Source organism: Alexandromys fortis, unplaced genomic scaffold (genome assembly GCF_014885135.2).
Source record: "Alexandromys fortis isolate MF-2015 unplaced genomic scaffold, M_Fortis_MF-2015_v1.1 scaffold_105, whole genome shotgun sequence".
NCBI classification, from domain to species: Eukaryota; Metazoa; Chordata; class Mammalia; order Rodentia; family Cricetidae; genus Alexandromys; species Alexandromys fortis.
Genome location: NW_026068011.1, coordinates 3,591,382 through 3,616,762, shown reverse-complemented (window position 1 = coordinate 3,616,762; position 25,381 = coordinate 3,591,382). Strand labels below are relative to the sequence as shown.

The 25,381-nt window shown below is 39.8% G+C and overlaps 1 protein-coding gene across 1 annotated transcript in view; it reads left to right on the top strand.

Moving 5' to 3' along the window:
• The window catches only part of Ctnna2 (catenin alpha 2), a 983,267-nt gene that overhangs the window by 701,723 nt on the left and 256,163 nt on the right, over positions 1-25,381 (top strand). The window contains exon 7 of the mRNA XM_050162003.1: positions 11,765-11,845. Within this exon, the coding sequence (XP_050017960.1) occupies positions 11,765-11,845 (81 nt within the window). The remainder of the gene's footprint in view (positions 1-11,764; positions 11,846-25,381) is intronic.

Genomic DNA, 25,381 nt, shown 5'->3' with positions numbered 1-25,381 from the left:
TCTTCTTCTTCTTCTTCTTCTTCTTCTTCTTCTTCTTCTTCTCCTCCTCCTCCTCCTCCTCCTCCTCCTTCTCCTCCTCCTCCTCCTCCTCTTCCTCCTCCTCCCCCTCCTTCTCTTCCTTCTTTTTCTTTTGAGTCACTGACTCTCAGTGAGGATTAAGTGAGTGGTACTTCTTCCATGCATGATGAAATGTTGAAGGGACCTCATGCTGATGTTGTGCAGGCAGCCACAGCTGCACTGAACTATGTCATATTTTCTTTAGCTGTCAACCCCATCTACTTCTATACTCTTGCCACTCACTCTTTTGCAGTGTTCACTGAGTCTTTGTAGGGGGGGAAATAGATGTTCTATTTAAGGCCAAGAACTTCATAGCCACCTATTCCTTATGTTTTCACCAGTTGCTAATGTCTCTGTTGACCATTGGCCACTGAAAAGGGGGCCTCTGATGAAGGCTGAGAGCAGCACTAGTCCATAGGTAGTAAACCTAATGTTTAAAAGGCAGATTGACACCATAATCACTTAGCAAAATAACCTTAGTAGGTTCTCCTCTAAAATCTGTGTATTCCTCAGCAATGGTTTCTTCATGAGGTTTACAATTCTAGGCAAAGATCCTTCAATTAGAAAGAGACAATACATGATATTTCTGATATAGCGTACATGTTTTATATATCATGAAATCTGAGATTCAATGAACAATGTTGGAGTTCTTCACAATGTATAGTTACTTACATTGAAAAATCTTTGTAAACACAAACTAAGTAGTAGAAGTAACCATAGATATGCAGAGGAAGCTGACTGTCTTTGAATTGAGAGGGCAGGATAGGGTGATGAAGGAGTTATGATGTGAATAAGCTCCTGATATTTGTAAATGTCAGGAAAGTCAAGGTTGAGGTCTCTACACAAGCCTCGGATCCATAAATCAATCCTGAATATTTTTAACTTTCCTATGAACTCTCATCAGTGTGGATCTAGTTATTGGTATATGTATGCATATATGTATGTATGTATGTATGTATGTAGTAGATCTTTAAGGTGTTGATGGCTTCAAATATGTCTTAGTGGCTTGGAGGAAATGCTCTTAAAAATAAAATAAAATTTTAAATTTCATTCACCTGTTAATCATTTATTCTGTGTGTGTGTGTGTGACGGGGTGGAGGGAGGGAGAGAGGAGGGAGGGAGGGAGAGAGAGAGAGAGAGAGAGAGAGAGAGAGAGAGAGAGAGAGCATACACATACATGATCACATAGCAAATCAATAGGAGTTTGTACTTGGCCTTAAATGCTTTCATTTTAGCTGTGAAGATGAAATGGCTTCTTTTAGCAGTTTGCTTCGTTCGCACTCTTGCAGGCATAGAAGGGATATATAGTTAATTAAGCCAGACTTTTAGTAATCACTGAAGTTTGGGAGTGACCCAGTGAAAAATATCTTTTATGCAGAGTTGCCTGGCAATTTATCAGTGATGATGACACCTGTGTTGATAAAATAAATCAAGGAGCATAAATTGAGACACAGCACAGGTGCGAATCATATACTTCCTGTGGTTCTGAGCAGCAACTTGTGAAGTAGTGAAATTTATTTTTAGTATTCCCTGCTTTCCAAAACACCCATTAGTGCCTTTCCTACCCATTCCCTAGCCCCAGGTGCCTGGTGGAGCCATCCATCTTTCTGTCTATACTAGAGTATTTCCTAAGTACTTCTGGTGAGTTTCCTGCTGACTCCTTGGGGAAAAATCCCAGGCATTCTTGACCTATAAAAAAACATGTCTTCTCTTCAGCAATCACTTAAAAACGTGGCAAATGATGTTTGATAGAATATTAGTTTCTCCATTATTTGACACAGTATGTAATTGAAGAATGGACTCCAAGGAGAAGAGAATGTCTGTGGGCTGGATGGATGTAGGAAGACTTGTGGAAAGGAGCTGTGGAGTCCTTCTCAGCTTCACTCTCAGCCACATGTCTCTCTGTGGTGCCTGTCTCTGACATTTCACATCAGCTTCAGGGTTGCCTGCTACCCATTCCTAAATCTTAGCATAAAATTTCCTCCTTCTTAATGGTTCCACCTTCATTATACAAACCTTTGGTTCATTCTCACAGGTTGGGATGCTACAAGTTCATCTCTTAATCCGGAATTCTTGGTTGACATTCAGAAAGAAATTCTAGAGTTCTGTTAGTTAAAGATCATGTATACTGTGATGGAAGAATGGAAACAGTGGCAGGCATCTCCTGAGCACATCATATGATTTGTTTATGCACTGATACTGCAATACAGATGTAAGCTTCAATTTTACCATGTGGTGAAAGTGATATACATTCAGTAGAAATTGTACTTCAAAGTTTTCATTTGGTTCTTATAGAGGCTTTTTATACTTGTTTTGGCATTCTTCCCATGCTGAACAATGGTGACAAGCCACAGTTCCCTGTCATGTGATCATAACATTACTCCTTTGTGCACTGTAACTCTAAGTTAAATCAATCAGTGTGTTAAATGTGTTGTTTATTTATAATGCCTTCAAGTTATAGTGAATTTATCAGTACACAGAATTATCTGTACTAATAACCAGAACCTCAGGGTCTCTATAATAAATTTCTTTGATATCGTTACATTATGTATTTATGGTTCTTTAGGCATTGACAAGATCTAGCAGAAAAGGTCAGAAGATACATCAGTGGTTCTTTTCTCACTTTTATCCCTACCTCTCCCCTGCACCACTCCAGCATCCAGCAAAGCTGAGCATTGGGTGGTGTGGTCAGAAGATGAATTTGCTTTGTGGCCACTTCTTGCCTTTCACCCATTCTAAGGAGATACTGCGTCTTTCTTTTTCAAGAAAAATGTTCTTAGCCAGTGAAAAGGAAATATTTAGAAAGGTCCACATGTTCACACAATGATTTATATACTGCATAAAGGTATTATCAAATGCTCAAGGTTCTATAAATAATGGGACTATTTGTAATAACGATACGATTTCTATATGTGGGGTTTGAGGGTAGGCAGGCAACCTTCCAAGTATGATAGGGTGACTGCTGGATCAATAGATAATTTTTTCCTCCTCCCTCCTGTTGTCTAAATCATAGGTTTAAATGACAGCAGTATGTGTCACAGGTAGAGTTCAGGGTACATTATTGCTTTCTGCCATTCCAATGATTTGGAATTTTCCTATTTCAAATGACAACACTTTGAAGACTGAGCATTTTATTAGCCCCTAGCAATGCACTCTCTAAGAGTCACAGCTATACAGTATTTTGAATATTCCTGCACATTCCGTTCAGCTTTCATGGTCATCTGAGGGAAAGGAATTAGGTTTTATACATATGTGTTCCTATGGCCATGTTTGGCATCTTTATATCTTGTCCTCAAACATGGCCATGTGAGTCTGCGGCTCTAATGGGCATCCTGCTTAGTAGAGCTGTGCTCACAGGACTTCTGAGAATTACCTCCTTTAGTTTCATTCCTTCTGTATTCATCCTTTCCCACTGAGTACTACCTGTGTGCAGTGAACTGTTTTAGGTGTGAAGAGGGAATGGAATGAGGCTATTACTAATTTTTAGAGATTTGAAAGCTGAGATTTTTTTTAACATTGTGCTGCATAGATCATGAAGTTAGCATCAGTTCTGTGTCATTTACTGTGTCAATATGTATCTATTTTACACATTCTTAGGAGTTTCAAGAGTGACGTGTCTCATCCATCTAATCTATTCAGAGAGGAGGTTAATAACAATAACAACAATAATTACTATTTTATAAGCAGGAACTCAGGCAGCTCAGATTGCTCTCAGAGTTGACCTATAACTGAGGATGACCTTGAACTTATAATTACCTCCATTCTCACTCTTAAGTACTAGGATGACAGGCATGCATCAGGGTGCATGGTTTATACAGTGTTGGGGACCCAACACAGGGAGTTGTGCATGGCAGACCAGGACGCTAGCCAAGTATACTATGTCATCAACCTGAGATATAGCATGGTCCAGAGTCAAGGGACCTGGACCTTTATTTTGTAAAAAGGAAAAAGGTAGTATGATAAAAGATCATTGAAATAAAATATTGTACTTTACCTGAAGCCCAATGGCAAAGTCCTAAAATCCAGTGAGTGGCACAGTTCTTCTGGTTAGAATGAAACTGGTTCTGAAAGTCTGATCCTCAGTATCTGATGCCTTGACAAATTGGACTGAATCTGAGTGAATGAAGACTCATCTTCTGAAAACCCAAATCCGGAAATGTATTCTCTTTGCTCTCATCAATTCATGCCACGGATCCACCCTGGACGTGTTTGTAAAATAACATTCTAAGTCTAAAACAAATAGAGTTCTATAAACAAGCACTTCTCTAACACAGCAGATGGCCATTAGGAAAGGTGCCCACAGCAGTGTGGGAGAGTTCTTGGAGTGTTGTCTTCTTTTAATAATGACACTTACAAAATGGCATCTCTACTGCCGGTAAAGATAAAGAAGGTAGACTGGTGAGATGGTTCCGTGGGTAGAGCACTTACCATGCAAGCATGAAAGCCAGAGTTTGAATCCTGAACACCCATGTAAATGTTAGGTGGATATAACAGTCTAACTTGTAATCCTAACACTTGAGAGGCAGAGATGGAATCCATAGGGTAAGCTTGCTAACCCAACTAACCACACTGGCAAGCTGTGTGTTCAGTGAAAGAAGACACCTAATGACAACCTCTGGCCTTCACACGTGTACACACATACTCATATACATGTGCATACGCATGCACCTGCAAATATGCTGACACACAAACACACATACCAATGTACTACATACACTTAGCACATATGTGTCTATGATAAAGAGAAGTAGGAACAGGTCTACGAATATAGTACAAAAAAGTAAATGGAAAAACACCTCAAACTCATGTTTTATTAATAGCCTGTAAAGGAAACACATGAAATTCTTTAATCACAATGTTTATTTATTTAGAAGCAGCCCAAACTGGTGCAAACTCAGTATGTAGCTGACTATGATCTTGATCTCATTTCTTCCACTTCCTATGTAATGGGATTACAGCCATATACTACCCTGCCTGGACTCTAGTTTCTAAACTGATTCTCTTGCTAATTTATTTATATTTATTCATTTACTGTCTGATATACTCACCTAATTCCTCCAAATATAGTAAACTGTTAAAAATGTCTTATTGTTTTAAGTACAATGACATCATGAATGATTGTCCGGTTAATCTATCATGAAGACAAAGCATATGTTATGCTGTATATTGTACCTAAAAGACAACAGACATTAAAAGCAAGTAAGGTGCATCAATAATTTAAGATCACTGGCTACTCATACTTGGCCTCCATTAGCAGACAAGCCTGTCAACTTCTCTGAGTGAATGGTGATCATGACAGAGGGCAGCATGACACAAGAGTTTGCCAATCTCTCTGTAGCTAGTTTATTTGAGGATTAAATCTGGAACTGTGTGCAGAGTAGGCAAGGGCCCCACTGAGCCATGCCCCCAACCCTCATTTTGATTTTTAAAAAATGTTTTATTAACTTATTCTATATGAATAGGTATATTGCTTGCATGTATGTTTATATGCTATGTATGTCAAGTAACCTTAGAGGCTAGAAGAAGCCATTGAATCCCTTGGAACTGAAGTTGAAGACAGTTTTTAGCTTCCAGGTGGGTACTGGGAGTTGAAAAGGGGACCTCTGCAAGAAAAGACAATGCTCTTGACCACTGAGTCATCTCTAGAATCTTTGAGACCGTGTCACAACAAATTATCCAGAGTGGTCATAAACTATACTTGTCCTTACCAGTTTTCCTTCTGTTATAGTTATTCTTAACAGTCAAATTAACACAATCTTGAATCATCTGGCAGAGAATCTCAATGAAGGATCAATTCTCCAAGTTAGCTTGGCCTGTTCTTATGTCTGTAGGAGGTCATCTAGATTCTAGATAATCTTAATTGATATGGAAAGACCCACCTGCATGGGGGTAGCACCATTTTCTCATACTAGACTCTAGATGAAGGAAAAGGAAAGTGAGAAGAACATTAGTGAGAATGCTTCCATGTTCACCTCGGCCTCCTCTTAACTGTGCATGTGCAGAGATTAGGTACAACAAATTCCTGTGGCCTTCAAGTCCCCACAACAATGGACTGTCACCTGGAATTGTGAACTAAAGTAAACTGTTTCTCCTTTAAGTTACCTTTTATCAAGGCATTTTATCAAAACAAGAGAAAGACAACTAAAAATACCCCTTCCTAAGCATTTGGGACCACAGGCATATACCTTCAGAACTGGCTTGACGTTCTCATGAGCTGTAAAGATCTGAGTATTGAGAGACAATGAGTGTCTACATGCAAACTTTATTTCAAGACACCCAAGGTTACAAAGGGCCAGTTAGTTTACTCTCCTGGTCAGTCGCTCAGATCTCCTAAGTTCAGTGCTTTGTTATGAAATCCATAGCTTTTGGGTCTGGGGAAATTTATCAGCAGCCAAGAGAATTTGCAACTCTTGCAGGGGACTTGAATTAGGATCTCAACACCAGAGAACCTCCTAAGCATGGGATATGTTAATTGGCACATAACCAAAAATAAGTTAGCTATTTTCTCTTAGAATTTTACTTTATGCAGTCCATGCCACCATCATGTCTTGATTGCTTTCAGTCAAAGACTTGATGGTTAAAGAAACCAGAAGTTGGAAATATTAAATGAGCACAGTCTTGACAAGAGTGATGTGGAATACTGATGTCAACAGACTTCTCCGGGTTTGCAGGTTAAAACACAGTCAGTCATATTAACGCTGGAAGGAAGCTCTCTTGAAAATAATCCTGGTTGATAGTCAGAGTCATCCCTTCTTTCCATGCAGCAAAGGCTGGCTCTTTCTATTCACTGTCCTTTCAGAGCCTGTCTTGTCGTGTGTCTCTTCCTGCCACTCAAAACGCTGCTCTTCTTTCTATTCCACCCTAACTCAGAGCTGATGGTCTAGTTAATGTCCTCTAACCCTCTCTTATGTTTGGGGACTTCGTAGGGCTTCTACTTGCCATCTCAAGGAACTCTCCCCTTTCACTAGTCTCATGTTCTAGTCAACTCATTTGTATGGGAGACATTCTGAGAAGAGGGAACCTTAACTCTCCCTATTACTGTTCCTCCCACAGTGATCCTGTCTGACAAATGTGTGCTTGACATTCAGGTTATTGATGCCACATGGGAAACACATGTTGCCTTCTGCTTACAGAAAGGAACAGCCAAGTCTCCCACGTGTGTCTGTAACAACCTCAGTCACCACTTAAGTACTGATGTTACCTCTGGGTGTAGAGGTACCACATTCAGCATGTAAAATCACAGAACACTAAGTCAAGCCAGGGTTTTAGTTAACATTTTTTTCTTTTTAGTATTTTTTTTTTAATTATGAAAACATACTTCTTTTGCTGTTCTTGTTAAGAGAAGGTTTTTACCAGGATAACCTTGAACTTGTTATGTGTTGAAATAAGAGCGGCGGGGCTGCGTCCCCAACACCCTGTCCGCTTGGCTAGCTTATGCCCAAAATAACAACACATAAACTGTATTCATTTAAGAACTGCTTGGCCCATGAACTCTAGCTTCTTATTGGCTAGCTCTTACATATTGTTTTAACCCATTTCTAATAATGTGTGTAAGCACCCCAAGGTGCGCTTACCAGGAAGATTCTAACCTATGTCCATGTTGGGTCGGAGCTTCATCGTGTGTGCCTCAGAGAGCAGAGCTATCGGGAGAGTGGAGCATGGCGTCTCTGCTCCAGAGATCAGAGCTGTCGGGTCTCTCCGGGAGCCGAGCAGAGTCTGACTGAGGAGTCTTACCTCACTTCCTCCTGTTTACTCCTCCCACCAATTCTTTAACCTATCAGGGCCAGCCAAGCAGTTTCTTTATTGCTCAACCAATGAAATCAACAGATTGATATGACACTCCCACATCAGTTATGTAGCTGAGGACTATCTTGAATTTTTGCTCTTCCTGCCCTGCCTCTTAAGTATGGGATTGTAGATAAGTGCCTTAGCAACCACACTATTCGTTTATGCATTGTTACAAATGGATCCTGGGGTCTCTATCTGCTAGACAAGTACTTTACCCACTGAGTGATATTTCTAATATTTCTCTATAGTTTTTTTTTTTCATTTTTTCCCCCACTGGAAGTCATTTTATTGCTATGTTCATTTAGCACAACAATAATAGTAGGGTTTCCTCTGGAGTCCATGACCTATATCTTACCTCAGGTTCTTGGCCTCATTGACAATTTCAGAGACCGATTCCATCTCATGAAAGGTTTTAAATCCAATCAAAAGTGGTTTATTACTTCTGTGATATTCATGCCACTATCACCCTACTGGATATGTCTTGCAGACATCTTGTTGTTTCCCTAGTTTTTAAAGTAAGAAATATCTGACACAGGGCTTGCTCGAGTGTCCCTATCCCAAATCATGCCTTGTCAAATTTCATATTATTGGATGTGGGGTTTGCTTCAATGGTCCTGTCCTAAACTATGCCTTGTTAGATTTGTCTTAATTTGAATTTTGCTTTTTGTATCTATTTTTCTCTGCATGGCTTCTTTTTCTGCTGTCATTTTGCTGTTTTAAAGGGTGCATTAAGCTATTTATCTTAATTAGTGAGTTCTTTTACGCCCTCTTAAGTCTTGGAATCATAGGTCAGTTCTTCAACTCCTGACCCTAGTTTCATGACTTATCTCCACTGTCATTTTTCTCACTGGTGAAAAGAGGATACAGATGTGTTACTAACAGAATAAGGAGATGCCAGTATCTGGTACTTACTCATAGTTACTTATTATTTCATGTAGTCAAACTATTGCAATTCATTTTATTTTTAAAGCTATTATATTTGTATGTTTTTCTGAGGTGTGTTGGTGGTTGTGATAGTAGTGGTGGTGGTGTGTGCGTGTGTATGTGTGTGTGCAGTGTGTGTGTGTGTTCATGAATGTGGACATTAGTGTACCACAGTGAGTGTTTGGAGGCCAGAGGATAATCTAAGCTTTTGGCCTTTGCTGTCCACTTTGAAACAGTGTCTATTTCTTTTGTTTTATCCCCAGTGAATATGTCAGATTAGCTAACCTGTGCCCTTACAGGAATTCTCCTGTCTTTAAATCTCACCACAGGGGCTCTGGGATTACAGATGTGTGCTGACACATCTAGTATCACTTTGGTTTTAGGAATTTTAACTATCTTATCATGCTTGCCAGCCAAGGACTCTACCTATGGAGCCATCTCTCCCCCACCTCTCTGTCCTTGCCCATCTTTTGACAGTTATTCTATTGTTCTAGCCACAATGTAAACCTAACCCATAACTTTTATTTGTTTGGTTGTTGACTTTTGAGACAGGGTCTCAATGTGTAGAATAGGCTGGCTTGGATTTCACAGAAATCTGCTTGCCTCTGTCTACCAAGTGCTGGGATTGATCATGTGTGCCACCACACACAGCAGCTTTTACCTTCTGAGTGAGATTTTACTATTTTAATAAATGAAATGGAATGGGAAGTATTTGACTCTTAGAAAGACTGTAACAGTTCTCACCTCCCCTAAAGAACTCTGTATTTTTATGGCAAACATCCTATTTGCACACTAATCAAAGAAGAAGAGTAGCCACTAGCTGTTGAACTAGTGTCCAACTGAGCATTAGAAGGCTGGATGCTGGCTGTACTCTTGCTCATTATGATCACATTCCTGTTTTTCAGAAAGATCAAACCACCTCATTCTAATTCTTCATATGCTTTTGTTTTCTTGGAGCTATTTTTGGGCTGATATTTCAAAGTTGTAAAATGTTAGCCTCTTTATTTCAAGCTCTTCCTACGAACCACCTCAATGTGTACATCTGAAAGAATCAGTGTGTGAGCTTAGAGAGTGGGGAAGGAAGGGTTTGTAGAGTTCTAGACAACTAAAAATATGCACACATATGCCCCAAGTTTTGACTTTTCAATGAAAATCATGTAAGGCTATGCCTCACTTATTTGTTTAGAAAAACTGGCTTAACGAAGCAAGCTGCAGAAGAAAAGTGGTCACTTTCAATTCTGATGCTTTTGTCTGTACGGGCTACCTATATCTAGGTGTTGTTTTTCTTTTGTTTTTGCTTTTTTGTTGTTGCTGTTGTTTTGTTTTGGATTTTGTCTTTTTCACGAAAAGAGACCCTTATATGCCTGATACGTGGTCATTTCTTTCCTCCAAGCAGACCATCTGTTAAGTAGGATGTTGTCACCCGGGATCTCACTCATTTTATACTCAGCTATGGAGCTTTGTGAGATTCTGTACAGATGGGGTGTGGAGCAAGAGATGACTTGCCCCTAGGAATACAAACAAATAAATAAATAACATTTAGGGTGTTAGACTGACATTTCGGTGATTTAATAGCTTTCACACATTTCTTTGAAAATGATCGCCTCTTGTGTAGAAGATGGCGCCTGCAGTGTTCATAAAACTTTGAATCCATGGGAATCTTGTCACTGTAAAAACAAAGCAAAACAAAACAGTGGAGGGCTGGAAAGATGGCCCCACAGGTAGAGGTGCTCATTGTCAAGTCTCATGACCTGAGTTTGATTCCTAAAACCCACAAGGTAGGAGAACCGATTTCTTCTTGTCTTCTGACCTACACATGGCAGCAATGAAACCCTAGCCACCCCCAACTCCACACACACACACATACACACACACAATGAAATAAACTTTAAAAATTCAAATTTAATTTTATTAAGAAATCTTTGTTTGATTTTCCTTGTTTTTCTATAGCCATCAGGGAAATGGAAAAAATTAACACAAAACTTGGAAAAATTTAAGTGAATAGTTTATTGAAGTGTTGTTTGTTCTCTATTATTTTTGCTTCTATAACTATATATTGGAGACATAAGGAAAGATTTGCTCATGATCACAACCTGTGAGCTCCTTATGGCTATGTTTTGCACCTCTCCTGCTTTGTAGAACAGAGATTAAACGTTTTTAATTTTCTAGAAAGGTAGATTTTCCAATCTTCTTACAAAACTTGCAATGTGGTCTTTGAAATATTGACATAAAATTTTCAATTTTGACAAAGGAGAATTTGTTTTAAGCTTTTCTTTTTTATTGTGGTATGCATGCATATACGCATACTCTTGTATACATATGCATGTGTATGTGTATAGGCATGTTGCATATCTCTGTGTTAGGAGTTTTGCTCTATCATTTTCCAGTTTAATAATTCAGGCAGGGTCTCTCACTTGAACCCAAAACTCAATGATATCATAGTCCCACTATTCAGTGTCTTCCAGGGAATTCCCTGTCTCTGCTTTCAGAGTGCTAGAATTAGAGGTGGGTTGCTGTACTGACCTGTCATTTTTGTGGCCGGGATACAGCTCTGGTTCTCAGACTGTAGCACATCAAGTAGTTCATCCACTGAGTCTTCTCCTAGGCCCTGTGAATTCTTCTTAAGAATCACTTCTATTTTATAAGCATGCTTACATAATAAAAATCCCATTATATTTGTCTTTGAGATCAAAAGCAAGACACTTTTTGTATTATGTAATTTATCCATAAATGGCAGGAGAGGAAGAAAATGGATTTGAAGAGAGTTGAATATGGATATAACTATCCTGAGAACGTGTTGACTTTTTGTTTTAATTTCTGTTTCAGAAAAATAACTTTAGTCACCCAGCCATGTTCATCGTATACTTAAATATTTTGGTTTGCTTTAAATTAGTTGGATTTTGCAACTTAACATATTTTCCTGAATTGTCTTAAACACTTAATGTCCTTGACACTTAATTTTATAAACCAGAAGTGATTTTTCTCTTCTTAACAGACTGGAAGGAAAGAAAAAGGAGATCCTCTCAACATTGCAATTGACAAGATGACCAAGAAAACAAGAGATCTGAGGAGACAGGTATGGTTTTCTTTCTATTTTTGCCACAAGAACTTTGCGATGGTTTTTTCAGAATGCTGCTTTCCAGGGTAGCATTTTAGAGCTTACTCATTCAGAAGCCTGTTTGTTATCTCATCTAGATAAACATAGACAGAAATCTATTAACAGTTAGAAAACTGCTGAGCCAAGAGATGAGCTGACTGCAAGACTCATGGTGTTAAGAGCCTGAGAGATAGCCTCTCACTGAGAAGACAGCATCTTCTCAGGTGGGAACTTGAATTCTTCTCTGTGTATATTTGGTTTTTAGTTTCGGAATCAAGATATGCCAGGAAACCTTCATTGATCTATAAGAGTTCTTACAAAATGTCCAAGGCATTGGATACTGTACTAGGTTGCTAATGTTTAATAAGAAATAAAACCCGTAATACAATGGGTTCATTAAGGTCTAAGACCCAATACATACCATTGTAGATATAGTTAGGATATTTATCAGATTAGTTTTGGGGAAACCCAGAACCAAAATAGGAGTTTGTGGCATGGACTAAATGGCCATTGGTATCATTAATTTGATGACTCCAGTTTTTCACCCAGGGAAGATTATATCTGGGGGATGGATTTCTCATGGCAAATGTTTTATGAACATTTCCCAGTGTTGACTTTGAAGTTTTGTTTGTTTTTAATCATGTAAATGATTTCTAATGATTAAATGGTATATTTAATACATAAGATTTTATTATTACTAGGTGTTTTCTGAGAATTTGTTAGTTTGTTTTTGTCTTTAATGAAAGAACACATTTAAGACAGTGGTTCTCAACCTTCCTAATGCTCCGATCTTATAGTGCAGCTCCTCATGTTGTGGTGACCCCCAACCGTAAAATTATTCTGTTGGTATTTATTAATTGTAATTTTGCTACTGGTCTGAATCGTAATGCAAATACCTTTCTGATATGTGACCCAATGGGATCATGATCCACAGGTTGATGACCACTGATTTAAAAAGACTCAACTGATTCTTGAGATGCTCTGAGAACATTGAAAGCCAGGTTCTGACAGGCTATGGGCTCTTGTAATCTTTATTTCTTGACATCCACTGGTATCAAGAGACCATATAAGTCACTGCAAAACATAGGGTGCACACACATGCCTCAAAATAGGCTTATCCTAAAGATCTGCACTCTGATCTTAAGTGGTGCATTTAATATTTGATTTAAAAATAGTTACTTCAGAGCTAGAGAGATAGTTTAGTGGTTACAAGTACCTACTGCTCTTGCCGGACGCAGGCTCAATTCCCAGCACCTACGGGGCTGCACACAGCCCTCTGTAACTCTGATTTCAGAGGAAGCTGATGATGCCCACTTCTGGCCTGTCCAGTTACCAGGAACACATGTGACACAGACATACACAGAGGCAAAATAGCCACACACATAAAATACAATAAAGATTTTTTAAAAATTATTTTTAAGTGTGCATGAATGTGGACTGTTTTATTTCATAAAATTGAGATAAGCTCTCACCATGTCTCTGACTGGCTTGGGACTCACTACATAGAGCAGGCTGGTCTTGAATTTAGAGTTCAGTTTTCCTCTGCTTTCCCAGGGCTGGGATTAAAACTGTGCTTTAACCTAGCTTGCTGTGTAAGTACTGTATGTTATACACACTCCCCATTATACCTGTTTATTAGCTCCTTTTTTTGCCCCTTGCTAGTTTCATCAGTCCCCCTTTACCCTCCTAGATAATTTTATTTGTACTTTCCCCTCCCCTCTTTGTCATACACACACACTATTTTGTGTATGTATATAAAATCTAGGAGCAACTAATGAGAAAGAGCATGATATTTTTCTTTCTGAGACTGACTCAATTCACTTAGTATGATTATCTCCTGTTTCATCCATTACTGGAACCATTCTGATATTTTCTCATGATTCACCCTACTTTGTTTTGTAGTGTGCTCTATCTAAAAGAGACTATACCCCTTATTTTTATCTCCCTGACACCTACACTTTGAGTCTCACCTAACAGCCATCTATACCCTCTGGCCACTTTGGCATATGTCCATCTTCATCACTAATCTGATCGCGTTAGTCAACTAGAAGGAACTACTGCCGAAGACAGCACCTGCCACGCATTCTACAACTGCAGAAAGACTAGATTTGTGCAGCTGCATCTACCATTCCCTTCTGGAGCACACCAAGCAGAGTTAGGATCATCAAGGAGCCAGTGCAGACATGGCTGCGGAGAGTCCTAGATGGGCTTGAAATTAGAGCACAGCTGCTGTACTGGTTTCTCTTCTCAACTAAAGTAGTTGCTGGGACGAACTGCTTTACAGGGAGGAATTTAAAAGAGGAGACATTTATTTTGGCTTCTGTTTGGGAGGTACATAATGCGTCATGGTACAGAGGTAAAGATTTTGGAGAGTGAAGCTGCTTGATTATGTCTGGATGGATCGGGACGCAGGGAAGGCATAGAAAGAAGAGTGGGTTGGGAACTTAAAACTGCACCCCCACAGAGACTCATTTTCTCAACCAAGAAGGCACGTCCTAAGGATTTATATATAACACCTGAGAACAGCATCAGTTGCTGAGGGTCAAGCATAGAAGCAATTGGGTCTGGGAGTGACATATTTTTTGTCTGTTTTCTTGAAAATAGATTCCCCCCTCACATACCATATTTATTTCCTCTCCCTCTACTCCTCCCAGGCTCTCCTCCCCTGTCCTCCTTTCTACAAAATCCCTGTTTCTGTTCTTCATTAAAAACAAATATATTTGTAAGAGATAATAATAATAAAACAAAATAAAATATGATAATAGGAAGCAAAACCTAACACATCAGAAGTAGACAAAACAAACAAAAAGAGAAGAGCCCTAGAGAAAGCATAAGAAGCAGAGATCCCACTCTTTTGCACACTCAAGAATTCTATAAAAATACTAACCTTGAACCCTGAATATAATTGCAGAGGACCTGGAACAGACACCGGTGTGGGTTCACTGCTGGCTGCTTCAGGCTCTGTGAGTTCATATGAGCTTTGATCATTTTTATTTAGAGGACCTTGTTCTCCTGATGTCTTTCATCTCCTATGGCTCTTACACCCTTTCTGCCTTCTCTCCTAAGGATTTCCCTGAGCCCTAAAGGGAGGGATTTGATGGAGCCATGCCCTTTATGGTTGAGTGTCCTAAGGATTATGAAACACATTTTACATTACACTTACATTTACATGCAAATCACAGCACTACAGTTCTACTTGGGTGCTTTTGGGATGTCACCAGGATGTTCCATAAAAGAAGTTATGCTTCAAATAATATCCCCCACAAGACAGAACTCGTACTTCTGGAATCTGAAGACTTTGATTTGCCAGTTAAAAGAATCTTTTAAGAACAACATTTCCTTTTGGTTGTTGTTTTTCTTTGAAATAAGGCAGAAAAAAAGATTGTCCCATTGTGTGTTAGTAATACCAAAGAGAGATGGGCAGTTCTGCCTAACTTGTGCTCTAAGATCAGCTCTCCATGTCTCACCTGATATGAGATGATGTGGCTAATAGGAACTAGAAAGTTAGTTTAAAAAAGAAAAACATTGGCTCATAATAGATGTCTCGACTCTGTCTCTAAGGTTGTTGCATGACTTTAGATACCTGTTTGGTGCCCACCCCTCTTCTCTCTTGCTTTGAGACAGTTTCACTCATAGCCCAGGCTAGCTTTGAAGTCCCAGCAATCCTCTTCTGTCAGCTTTTGAGCGTTAAGATTATAGGTGTCAGTCATCAAGCCTGGCTCTGGCATCACCATCTCTTGATCTTCTCTTCATATGAAGTGAGGAACCAAACTCAGTCTGGAAGCTGGCTCTCTTTGGGCTACATAAAATTGTGTGAATAAAATTGTTATGAATTCATGTCCTGTGCCAGAGATCCCAAGGGATAGTAATCAGATTTTAGAAGCATGGACAGCATCTCCAGGGGTTGCCTTTTCTTAGCCTAGGGAGCAAGCAATCAACATGTGTTCCTACCTCCCTGCTTTATTGGTTCTAATAGGGATTTGGTTTTACATCCAGGAGCCAGCTCTTTAGTTGTCTCTACTTAGAGACCTTGAGGTTATCTTCTCTCCCTACCTCCCCCCACCACCATTTTATTAAGAAAGGGTGGTAAGGGAATTCCCAGAGTTGTCTTTTAGCAGAAGAGAATGGTAGAATTTGAACGACGCTGAAATAAGCCTCCTGGAGAGCTGCATTCAGGGTGGTAGGCAAAGCAGCTTTGTTTCTATGCCTGTCAGTTTTTGCTTCCCTCACATTTACAGGAATGAGGATAACAGGATTGTTTCATGGTATTAAGACACAGCAGTAATAGCATAATACCCCACCACATCTGTGGATTTGGTTCAAACACCTTTCTCTTTCTTAATCTGTCTTTCTTGTACTAAAATGGTCCCCATCTGTCAGTTCCGTGGCTACCCATATGTTGGGATATTTTTGTCTTCCCATCCTTTCTGTCTCTCCACGTTTACCTGTATGGCACAAAACATTCACTGATCTAAATTGAAACTCAGTTTGGATGGAATATGCTTTGGCTAATTTGCCTGGCTCAGCTGAGCTCCCCCCACCCCTTAGATTGGGCAGTGAGGGGCTGGAGGTCTGGCTCAGCAGTGAAGAAGGCTTACAGCTATTTCCAGTATCCATGTCAGGCCTCACCCAACCCCCTGTAACTCAATCTGCGAGGGATCTGACACCCTTTTCTGCTCTTCATGGGCACCTGTGTATGTGTGGTGCATACTCACACAGCCAAACACATATAAACCCTAAGAAAATGAAATACATCTTAAAAATTAAAAAAAATAAAAGATTTAGGCAGTTAGTTAATAGGATTAAAGACCGTTTCCCTTGATACTGAAGACTGTCAAATGTAACAGTGTCTGTATGAATATTTTCTGCTGGTGAGATGCTTCCCATGGCAGATAAACCTGGCTGGTAACGGATTCTAAAGGAGATCCCCCAATGACCCAGGCCAGGACCATGTCCATGGACATGTGCATTCTGCATTTCTTGTTATAGGGAGCACGCCAGAGATGACTGACTTCTCAGGCACAGCTTACAGCCAATTAAAAGTCTTCATTCCAGCCACCTAGGACTACACTGCACTATTTCAGACCCAAGTGTTGCCCTGAGCATTTAGACCGAGTGACTTCTAAAGGTAAAAACCACATTCTGGTATCTTGCTCTGGGGCTGAAAGGGGAGGTTTGGACATGCAGGCAGTTTAGCAGAAGCTAAGATAAGTTAGGCAGGGTATCTTGGCCTCAGGTCCTAGGACAGGGTTATGTAATTTTCCACAGGACTCTCTATCAAGGAGATTAAATTCAAGTTAATCCTGAAATGGCCTCTGCAAAAATGCAAGATAGAGGAAACTCTGCAATGTCTTGCTCTGTCACATCTTGGTTTTTAGAGAAATCAAATCTGATAGAGAGAAAAAGAGGAAATAAAAGGTTGTAGTTAACAAAAGAGACTAGTACCAACTTAGGTGGCTTCCCACTTTATAGTCTCTTGTACTTTTTCTCAGCCCTTGGGAAGGGCCCTTTAAAAGGATGACCCTGGAACCTTCCAAAGTTACACTTACTAAATTAAAACAAATAAAGTCAATGACAATCCTTATCTTAGATGTCCCTAATTAGGGACATGGAGTTAGATTTGTAGACCCTTAAAAAAATCGAAAGTCTTCAATAAAATAGATCTTTGTTGATGTTGAACTTTCAAGCAAATAGGAATCTTCTCTTGAGGCTTCATTTCCCAATGGAGTTGAGTCACACACTGTGGAAAGGTCATAGGAACACAAGGGTGTCATCTTAAACTGACTGGCATAAATTCATCTTGCCATTTAAAATCTGTGACAGTGGGCAGTAGTAGAACAGAGTTCTCTTAGGAGTCCTTTGTATGGGCTGAAAAACATAGATTTACGGAACAACGACTGTCAACTCTGAGCAGTATGTTCTAATTTTAAAGCTGTGGGCATAGTGGGTCCCACGTCTGGGCAGTTATCCCAGCTGTGATTCTGGAACTGGTATGGAAGCAATGCTTTTGGCTCTCTCCATGTCTGCGTACAGAGATGCCTCAAAGTCTACCCTTTACTCACATAAGACCTAGTCGGTGACTGTCTGCAGGCTGTACCTGCCTGTTGTGTGAAACTAAGGTTTGAGGCTTGGCAGCAAGTGCCTTTACCTCCTCACCCTTCTCAAGGGCCAACTTCTAGGCTTCCACCCTCATGAGCTATGAGAAAGGCCTCATAATACAGTGCAATGGTGTTCAATTTGGTAAAAGCCTCAATTTTACTGTTAACAATGAAACTATTTTTCAATAACACTGATGCATGTATGGGATGCTTTCATACTAAGATAGTTACTACATGGGGGAAGGTAATATAGCAAATAATTAAGAGCTCCAAAAGAAAACACATCACATGTGTTAGAGGGTTCGCTTATCTCTGAAGACCCTACATTTTTGATAGAGTTTTCTAGTTGCCTCTATTGGAACGCTTCCTGAGAGAAAACCTTGGGCTGACAGTGGCCATCATCACTGGTAGTTTGCAAAGTCACTGTCTGTAGAATGTAATCTGACTTAGCTGATCCATGGACAGACTTTCTGGATCATTCCATGAAATGACCACATTTAGTCCTGAAACTAGATGAGTGAGGTGAAAAGATGGTCACTGTGTATGTCCACTTTACAGATGACCACACAGAGCAAATTAGCACATAGATACATGAGTGTGTGTGGTATTTCTGACTCAAGCAGCAGTCCGATTGTCACCATCACCTTGCTCATAAGCTTTATCCCTTCCTAGTTCTCTATAAGAGAAACATGTATAAGTGGGCAACCCATATAGTAGTCTACTCTGAGGAGGAGAGAGGGAGAGAAAGAGAGATGCTTTATGAGGTTTTTTTTTCAACACTGGAGGTTAAATCCAGAGCCCCCAGGCCCATTATTATTATTATTGCTTATAGTGATATTATATACATATATATATATTATAAATAAATATAAACAAAGCTTGCCTAAAGACCAGAAGGTAAAACTTAGCCTAAGCCGAGGTCTGGCAGTGGTGTCACACACCTTTAATCCAAGGATTTGGAAGGCAGAGGAAAATGGACCTCTGAGAGGTCAAGGTCACCCTGGGCAAGATCAATGCAGAAACAGATCCAGGTGGTGGTGGCACACACCTTCAATCCCAGTATTAGGGAGTCTCACGCCTTTAATCCCAGCACTGGAGAGAAATATAAGGCAGGATGAGACAGGACATCTCCTTCAGTCTGAGGATTTTTTATAGGTAAGAGCTCTCTAGTGGTTTAGTTTTACCTTCTGGTCTTTAGGCAAGCTTTAGTTATAAAACATGAATAAAATATCACTATGATTGCTATTACTATTACTACTATTACTGTTACTATTCCTACTTTTTATTTAAAGGAGAGGTCTCAGATAGTTACCCAGACTGACTTTGAACTTCCTGTGTAACCTAGGCTGCCCTTGAACTTTTGATCATGCAACTTTTGTCTCCAACACAACTGGTAGAGCAGTCTATGCTATTAGGCCCAGCTGCCCTGTGGTTTCCAACAGCACCTCCACCACAGGAGGGTTTGTGGTGACAGAAAACTATAGACAGAAAATAAGAAATCTGTGTTGGATGTCAAAAGCTGGTTCTTTCCTACTTCCTCCCCTGGGTTTAGCACGATGACTCACTGTAACCTCTTAAAAAGGTGCTGTTCGGTTTAGGTGCCTAGCTTTTTGATTTGTGAATTACAGATATTCCAAAGCATTTACAGTAAACAGGAATGTTAAAGCATTCAGTTCTTTTTCTCACATCTCCCTTGGGGGGGCAATTATTTTTAGGTTCATTGTCAAGAAACATTTGAAAATTATTTCTGGATCTAAGTGTGTTTTTCTTCCTACAGAGATAGATGTCTAAGGCTACAGCAACAAGACACGGTGGCTCCACGATTCCTTCTGAATGCTAAAGATTGTGATTTTGTGCTGAGACCCTGTCACAGCTAAGAATCCCCAGGGATTTGGTTCTTAGGTCAGAATCTTAGCTCACTGTGGAAGCATGTAGATCAGAAGGGAGCATACAGTAAAAGAGATGTGGAGTAGAAAAATAAGCAATACAGGCATAGCTAAGCACCAGACACCAGAATGATAAAGGGTCAGAACAGAGCAGGATAGATATGAGGTTTCAATATCATAGACACAGGTCACGTGGGAGGAACTCTTCATTAAGAAACAGGTTTTCTAGCCACTCTTTCATCGGGAAAACTATGGTAAATGATTCCTAAACATTAGCACACCAAGTACTTTCCTTTGATTTTTGACACAAGCTCTTACTATAGTATCAAGGGCCTTGAGTACCAGCCTCAGTACCTCCTCAAGACTCAGAATTGGATGTCTATGGCAGGTGAGGACCAAAAAGGGTAAAAAGATCAAGTCAAATACGTTAGCTCCACATGTTCTTTATCTTTTGTGTGAGGGGCAAAAGTGAAGTGAAGGGGCACAGAGAAGAAGACTAAGGGAAACAAAGAGGAAGGGGAGTTAGGGAAGAAGTAGAAGATGAAGTATCAAGGAGAAGAATAAGAATAAGGAGAAGAATAATTTGTGATCTCCATGAGGTTCCTAGTTTTTACAGACATAGTTTGAAAACTCCATAGGCTAGGACAATGATAACATGCATATCAAAATTATAAAAAAGCGCAGGTAGAACCTGACAAAGCTGTGCTCCAAAACAGGTGACAGCACCCAGAAATTTCCAGCATTCAAGGGGAAATACTTGACATTCCAAACCATTAGATAAAGTTAAGAAGTATCCCTGAATCCTCAATTCACCCATTCTCCTCATCTAATCTCTTTTGTGATAACCAGCTCTAAGGACAACCCTGATTTGTTTGTTAGCAATGGTGGGGCATGCTGCCTTCCTGCTCAGTGCCTGTCTTCTATAGAAGCTTCTACGTGGTCTGTTAGCAGGTAATTTTGTAGGATTGACTCTATGTAAATTTGACTGTTAGAACAAAGAGTAAATGTTGTAGCTCTAAGGCCTCATGGTGTGGGGGATTGAAGCAAGGTCGTTCTTTTGCCATGCAGGAGAAACTACACTCTGAAGTCCTTTTGGGAATGAATTCCATTTTGTAGGGAAGAATCATGGCTTCACAAGGATTTTATAGACATGACAGTGACTTTTCCAAAAGACAAGTGTTCCTGCAGCTTTGCAAAATGGGTGCCCCATAAGTCATACTATGGATCTGCCTTCATGAATCTGTCAGCTGTACATTTACTGTACAGTCTTGTTGGCTCCAACACTATGTAGCACAGCCCAACATTGAATTGGCAATCTTCCTGCCTCAGGCTCAGGAGTGCTAGATTGTAGACACATACCCTTGTAATCCACCACACAAATGCTATCTCCAAGTCTAGGATATGTGATCAAATCATTTGGAAATAGCTTTTTGCATACTGTGTAGGCAACTGTAGTGATATTTTATGTTTTATGTATAAAACTTGCCTGAAGACCAGAAGTTAAAACTAAGTCACTAGAGTGCTCTTACCTCTAAGAAATACTCAGACTGAAGGAGAATGAGTTCCTGTCTCATCCCATTGTATATTTCTCTCTAGTGAATCCCATTTTATACATCTCTCTAGTGCTGGGATTAAGGTGTTTGACTCTTTAGTACTGGGATTGAAGGTATAAGCCACCAACACCTGGATCTGTTCCTACATTGATCTTGTATAGCCTAAAGTGACCTTGAACTCACAGAGATCCATCTGCCTCTATCTCCCAAATCCTGGGATTAGAGGTGTGTGATATCACTGCCTGACCTCTAGTAGTTTAGTTTTACCTTCTGGTCTCCATGTAAGCTTTATTTATAAATATAAATAAAATATCACTATAGGCAAGTCTTTAGCAAGTACTGTCCCCTTCATGACGTGGTTTAGTTTATTCTCGAGATCCTATAGAAGGTAAATGTCTTAGGTCTAGGCTAATGTCAGCTTAGCTCTTCTCTCCCTAGCTAGTCTTGATCTGCGGAAAAGTCCAGCATCCTGACCCATGTTCATTACTCTAATAGCACACACTGCTGAGAGGAGAGGGGTTGCATATACATGGCTAGGAAATCTTTGTGAAGAGGGACTTCAACGGTTGAGTTGCTCTGTTCTGCTAATTCCTGAAGTTGAGGTGAGAAGGGGAAGTGATCTGAGAAGTCATTGAATCCAAAACACAGTGTAGAAGACGCCTGTTTGGTCTAACCTCCAGCACTTGCTCCTGTTTAGACAGGAATGCTGGTACAGTTCCTAAATTGTTCATTTAGCAAGTGCTGCCGTGAGCAGTTTAACTAGAAGTTTCTGTTCCTGGGCTTACTTTACACATTCACCTAAAGAGTAAGCAGTGGAGGATTTTGATTTTACCAAAGTGGTGCTGAGGCTGGCTCTACCTGGAATCCTAGTACTAGGTAGACAAATCAGGGAGGGTTGTTGAATTTGAGACCAGGACTAAAACAAATAAACAAAAAAAAAAAATGTGTGTCACAACACACGTTCCCTGTTACTTCAGATATTCTAATTTTTTAAAAAACACCTGTCTATCTATCTATCTATCTATCTATCTATCTATCTATCTATCTATCTATCTATCTGGTGTGTGTATGAGAGACAGAGAGACAAAGACATTGAGGCTGAAAGAGACAGAGAGACAGAGACAGATGGGAGGAACAGGCATACATGTGCCACAGGCTTTGATGGTCAGAAGACAGCTTTCAGGAACTGGTTCTCTTCTATCATTTGCATCATGGGGATTGAACTTGGGTAGTCAGACTTGACAGCAAGTACCTTCACCCATAGAGTTGTCTCACTGGCCTATGGTGTTCTCAGTCTTGAATTCATTTTTTAAAAATTATTTATTTGTACTTTATGTAAATTAGTGTTTTGCCTGCATGTATGTCTGTGTGAGGATGTCAGATCTCCTTGGACAGGCATTACATACATTTGTGAGGTGCCATATGGGTACCAATTGAACCCCTGTCCTCTAGAAGAGCGGCCAATGCTCTTAACCACTGAGCCATCTCTCCAGCCCCTCAGCCTTGAATTCTGCTTCCTTTGAATCTGATAGTGCGTTTTTAGACTTCCCTGAAGCCTGTTGGCTAATGTAGCTGAAGATGTGTCAAGACTTTGGCCATTCATCACACCTCCTGTCCTCTACCAGACATTTTCATTCAAGAAGCAATACTTGTTTCTTATAAGGAATATACCTTGTTTAAGGCTTGTAAGATACAGAAAAAAAAAAACAAAACATGTGGGGTCTTCCAACACATCCACTATAGAATATTTTACCTTTGATCACCAAAATAGTTTTTTTTTCCTATCTAACTGACCACTTCACTAACATGAACTTGTAAGCTTCAATTAAATACCTAAGGAGAGCATCAGGCTTCACAGTTTAAGGGCTCAGTTCCACAAGGCCACACCAATTTTACATTCTTGTTGGTAATATGTGGCCATCAGTGGCCCTGCCTCCTCACAACCAAATGAGTTTTGATTAATTTATCAGATTGACTTCTGGATCTCAGAGACACACTTACTTATATTAGGAGTATTATAAAGAGCCTTGTGGGGACACAGATGAAAAGACACATTGGCAGACGTCTCTTGGGAGGTTCACAATTGGACTGTGCTGTGTGCTTCTTCCTATTGTGCTATAACCCATGAGCCTACACATGCTTAAACTAGAAGTTTTCTGAATGCCATTCTGAATGCTGTCCTTTCAATTTCTCGGCGTGGCTTTGTTACAAAGGCCCGATTGATTAAATCACTAGTCATTGGTAAGAAGCTCAACCTTTAGCCTTTCTCAATTCCCCAGAGATTGAAGGTTGGAGGAAAGCTACAGGTTCTATCCCTGTAGTCACCTGGCTATTTTCTCTGGCAACCATTCTCTTCCTGAGTCATATCATTAGATCAAAAGATGTGTCCCTTGCTTATGAAATTACTTATGAAAACTGTTTTTAGAGGTAATTAGCCAGGAAATTATACAGGTCTCAGGATTTCTGTGTCAGAGACGAAATATTATATTAAGACAAATTTCTAGCTAGTACTCTCGTCTCGTCTGCAAGGATCATCTGTGTTATGAACTAGGGTAGATATGTAGATTTCTATCTGTTTTATAAGCCTTCTACCCCCTTGAACTACATTATGAACAAATTGTCTTACTGCTCATGGCCCCTTATTATAGGAGTAAACAGACAGATGTACTTTCTTTGAAAATTTAGAAATGATGTATTTACTTTGTGTGTGTGTGTGTGTGTGTGTGTGTGGCTATGTACATCACTGCATGTGTGTGAAAGTCAGAGAACAGCGTGAGGAAGTCCAGTTGGTTCTCTTTTCCACTTGTGGATAAGATGTTGATGTTCTATCTCAGGTCATCAGGCTTGGTAGGCAGCTTCTTACACATGAGGCATCTGTCAGACTTTAGTCTGTGCTTTCTAAGGAGGAGAGCTATAACTAAGGTAAAATGTGAGAGACAAACACTAAATGTTAAGGCACAACATTATCAACAAAACTCAGGAGTCTACAGAAGCAATATTTTATGTGCCATTTTAGGAAATCAAGGTTAGTGAAAAAAATCACCATGGGAAGCTAGAGATAAACGGCCCAATTAATAAAGTGCATGCATTTCAAGCCAAAGGCCTTAGTTCAGTCCCCAACAAAGTCATAAAGAGTCAAGCATGATATTCAACAAATGGTGCTGACATAACTGAATATCAACATGTAAATGAATGAAAATAGATCCTTATCTATTGTCATGCACAAAACTCAAGTCCAAATGGACCAAAGTCCTTAACATGAAACCAACCAGACTGAACCTCATAGAAGAGAAAGTGGAAAGTATACTTGAACACATTGGCACAGGAGCCCACTTCCCAAATATAACCCCAGTAGCACTGACATTGAGAGAAACAGTTAATAAATGGGACTTACTGAAACTGAGAAGTTTCTGTAAAGGAAACGACAAGGTCAACAAGACAAAATGACAGCATACAGAATGGGAAAAGATCTTCACTAATCCACATCAGACAGGGGGCTGATCTCCAAAATATACAAAGAATTCAGGAAACTGGTCATCAAAAGAACAAATAATTCAACAAAAAATGGAGTACAGATCTAAGAGCACTCTCAACAGAGGAATCTAAAATGGCTGAAAGACACTTAAGGAAATGTTCAACCTCCTTAGCCATCAGAAAAATGCAAATCAAAACAACTCTGAGATTCCATCTTACACCCATAAGAATAAGCAATACCACTCTTGGGAATATACCCAAGCGAGGCCTTATCACACAACAAAAGTATATGCTCTACTATGTTTATAGCAGCATTGTTTGTAATAGCCAGAACCTGGAAACAACCTAGATGCCCTTCAATTGAAGAATCGATGAAGAAAGTATGGAATATATACATATTAGAGTACTACTCAGCAGTAAAAAAAAGGACTTCTTGAAGTTTGCAGGCAAAAAGATGGAAATAGAAAACACCATCCTGAGTGAGGTAAGCCAGACCCAAAAAGA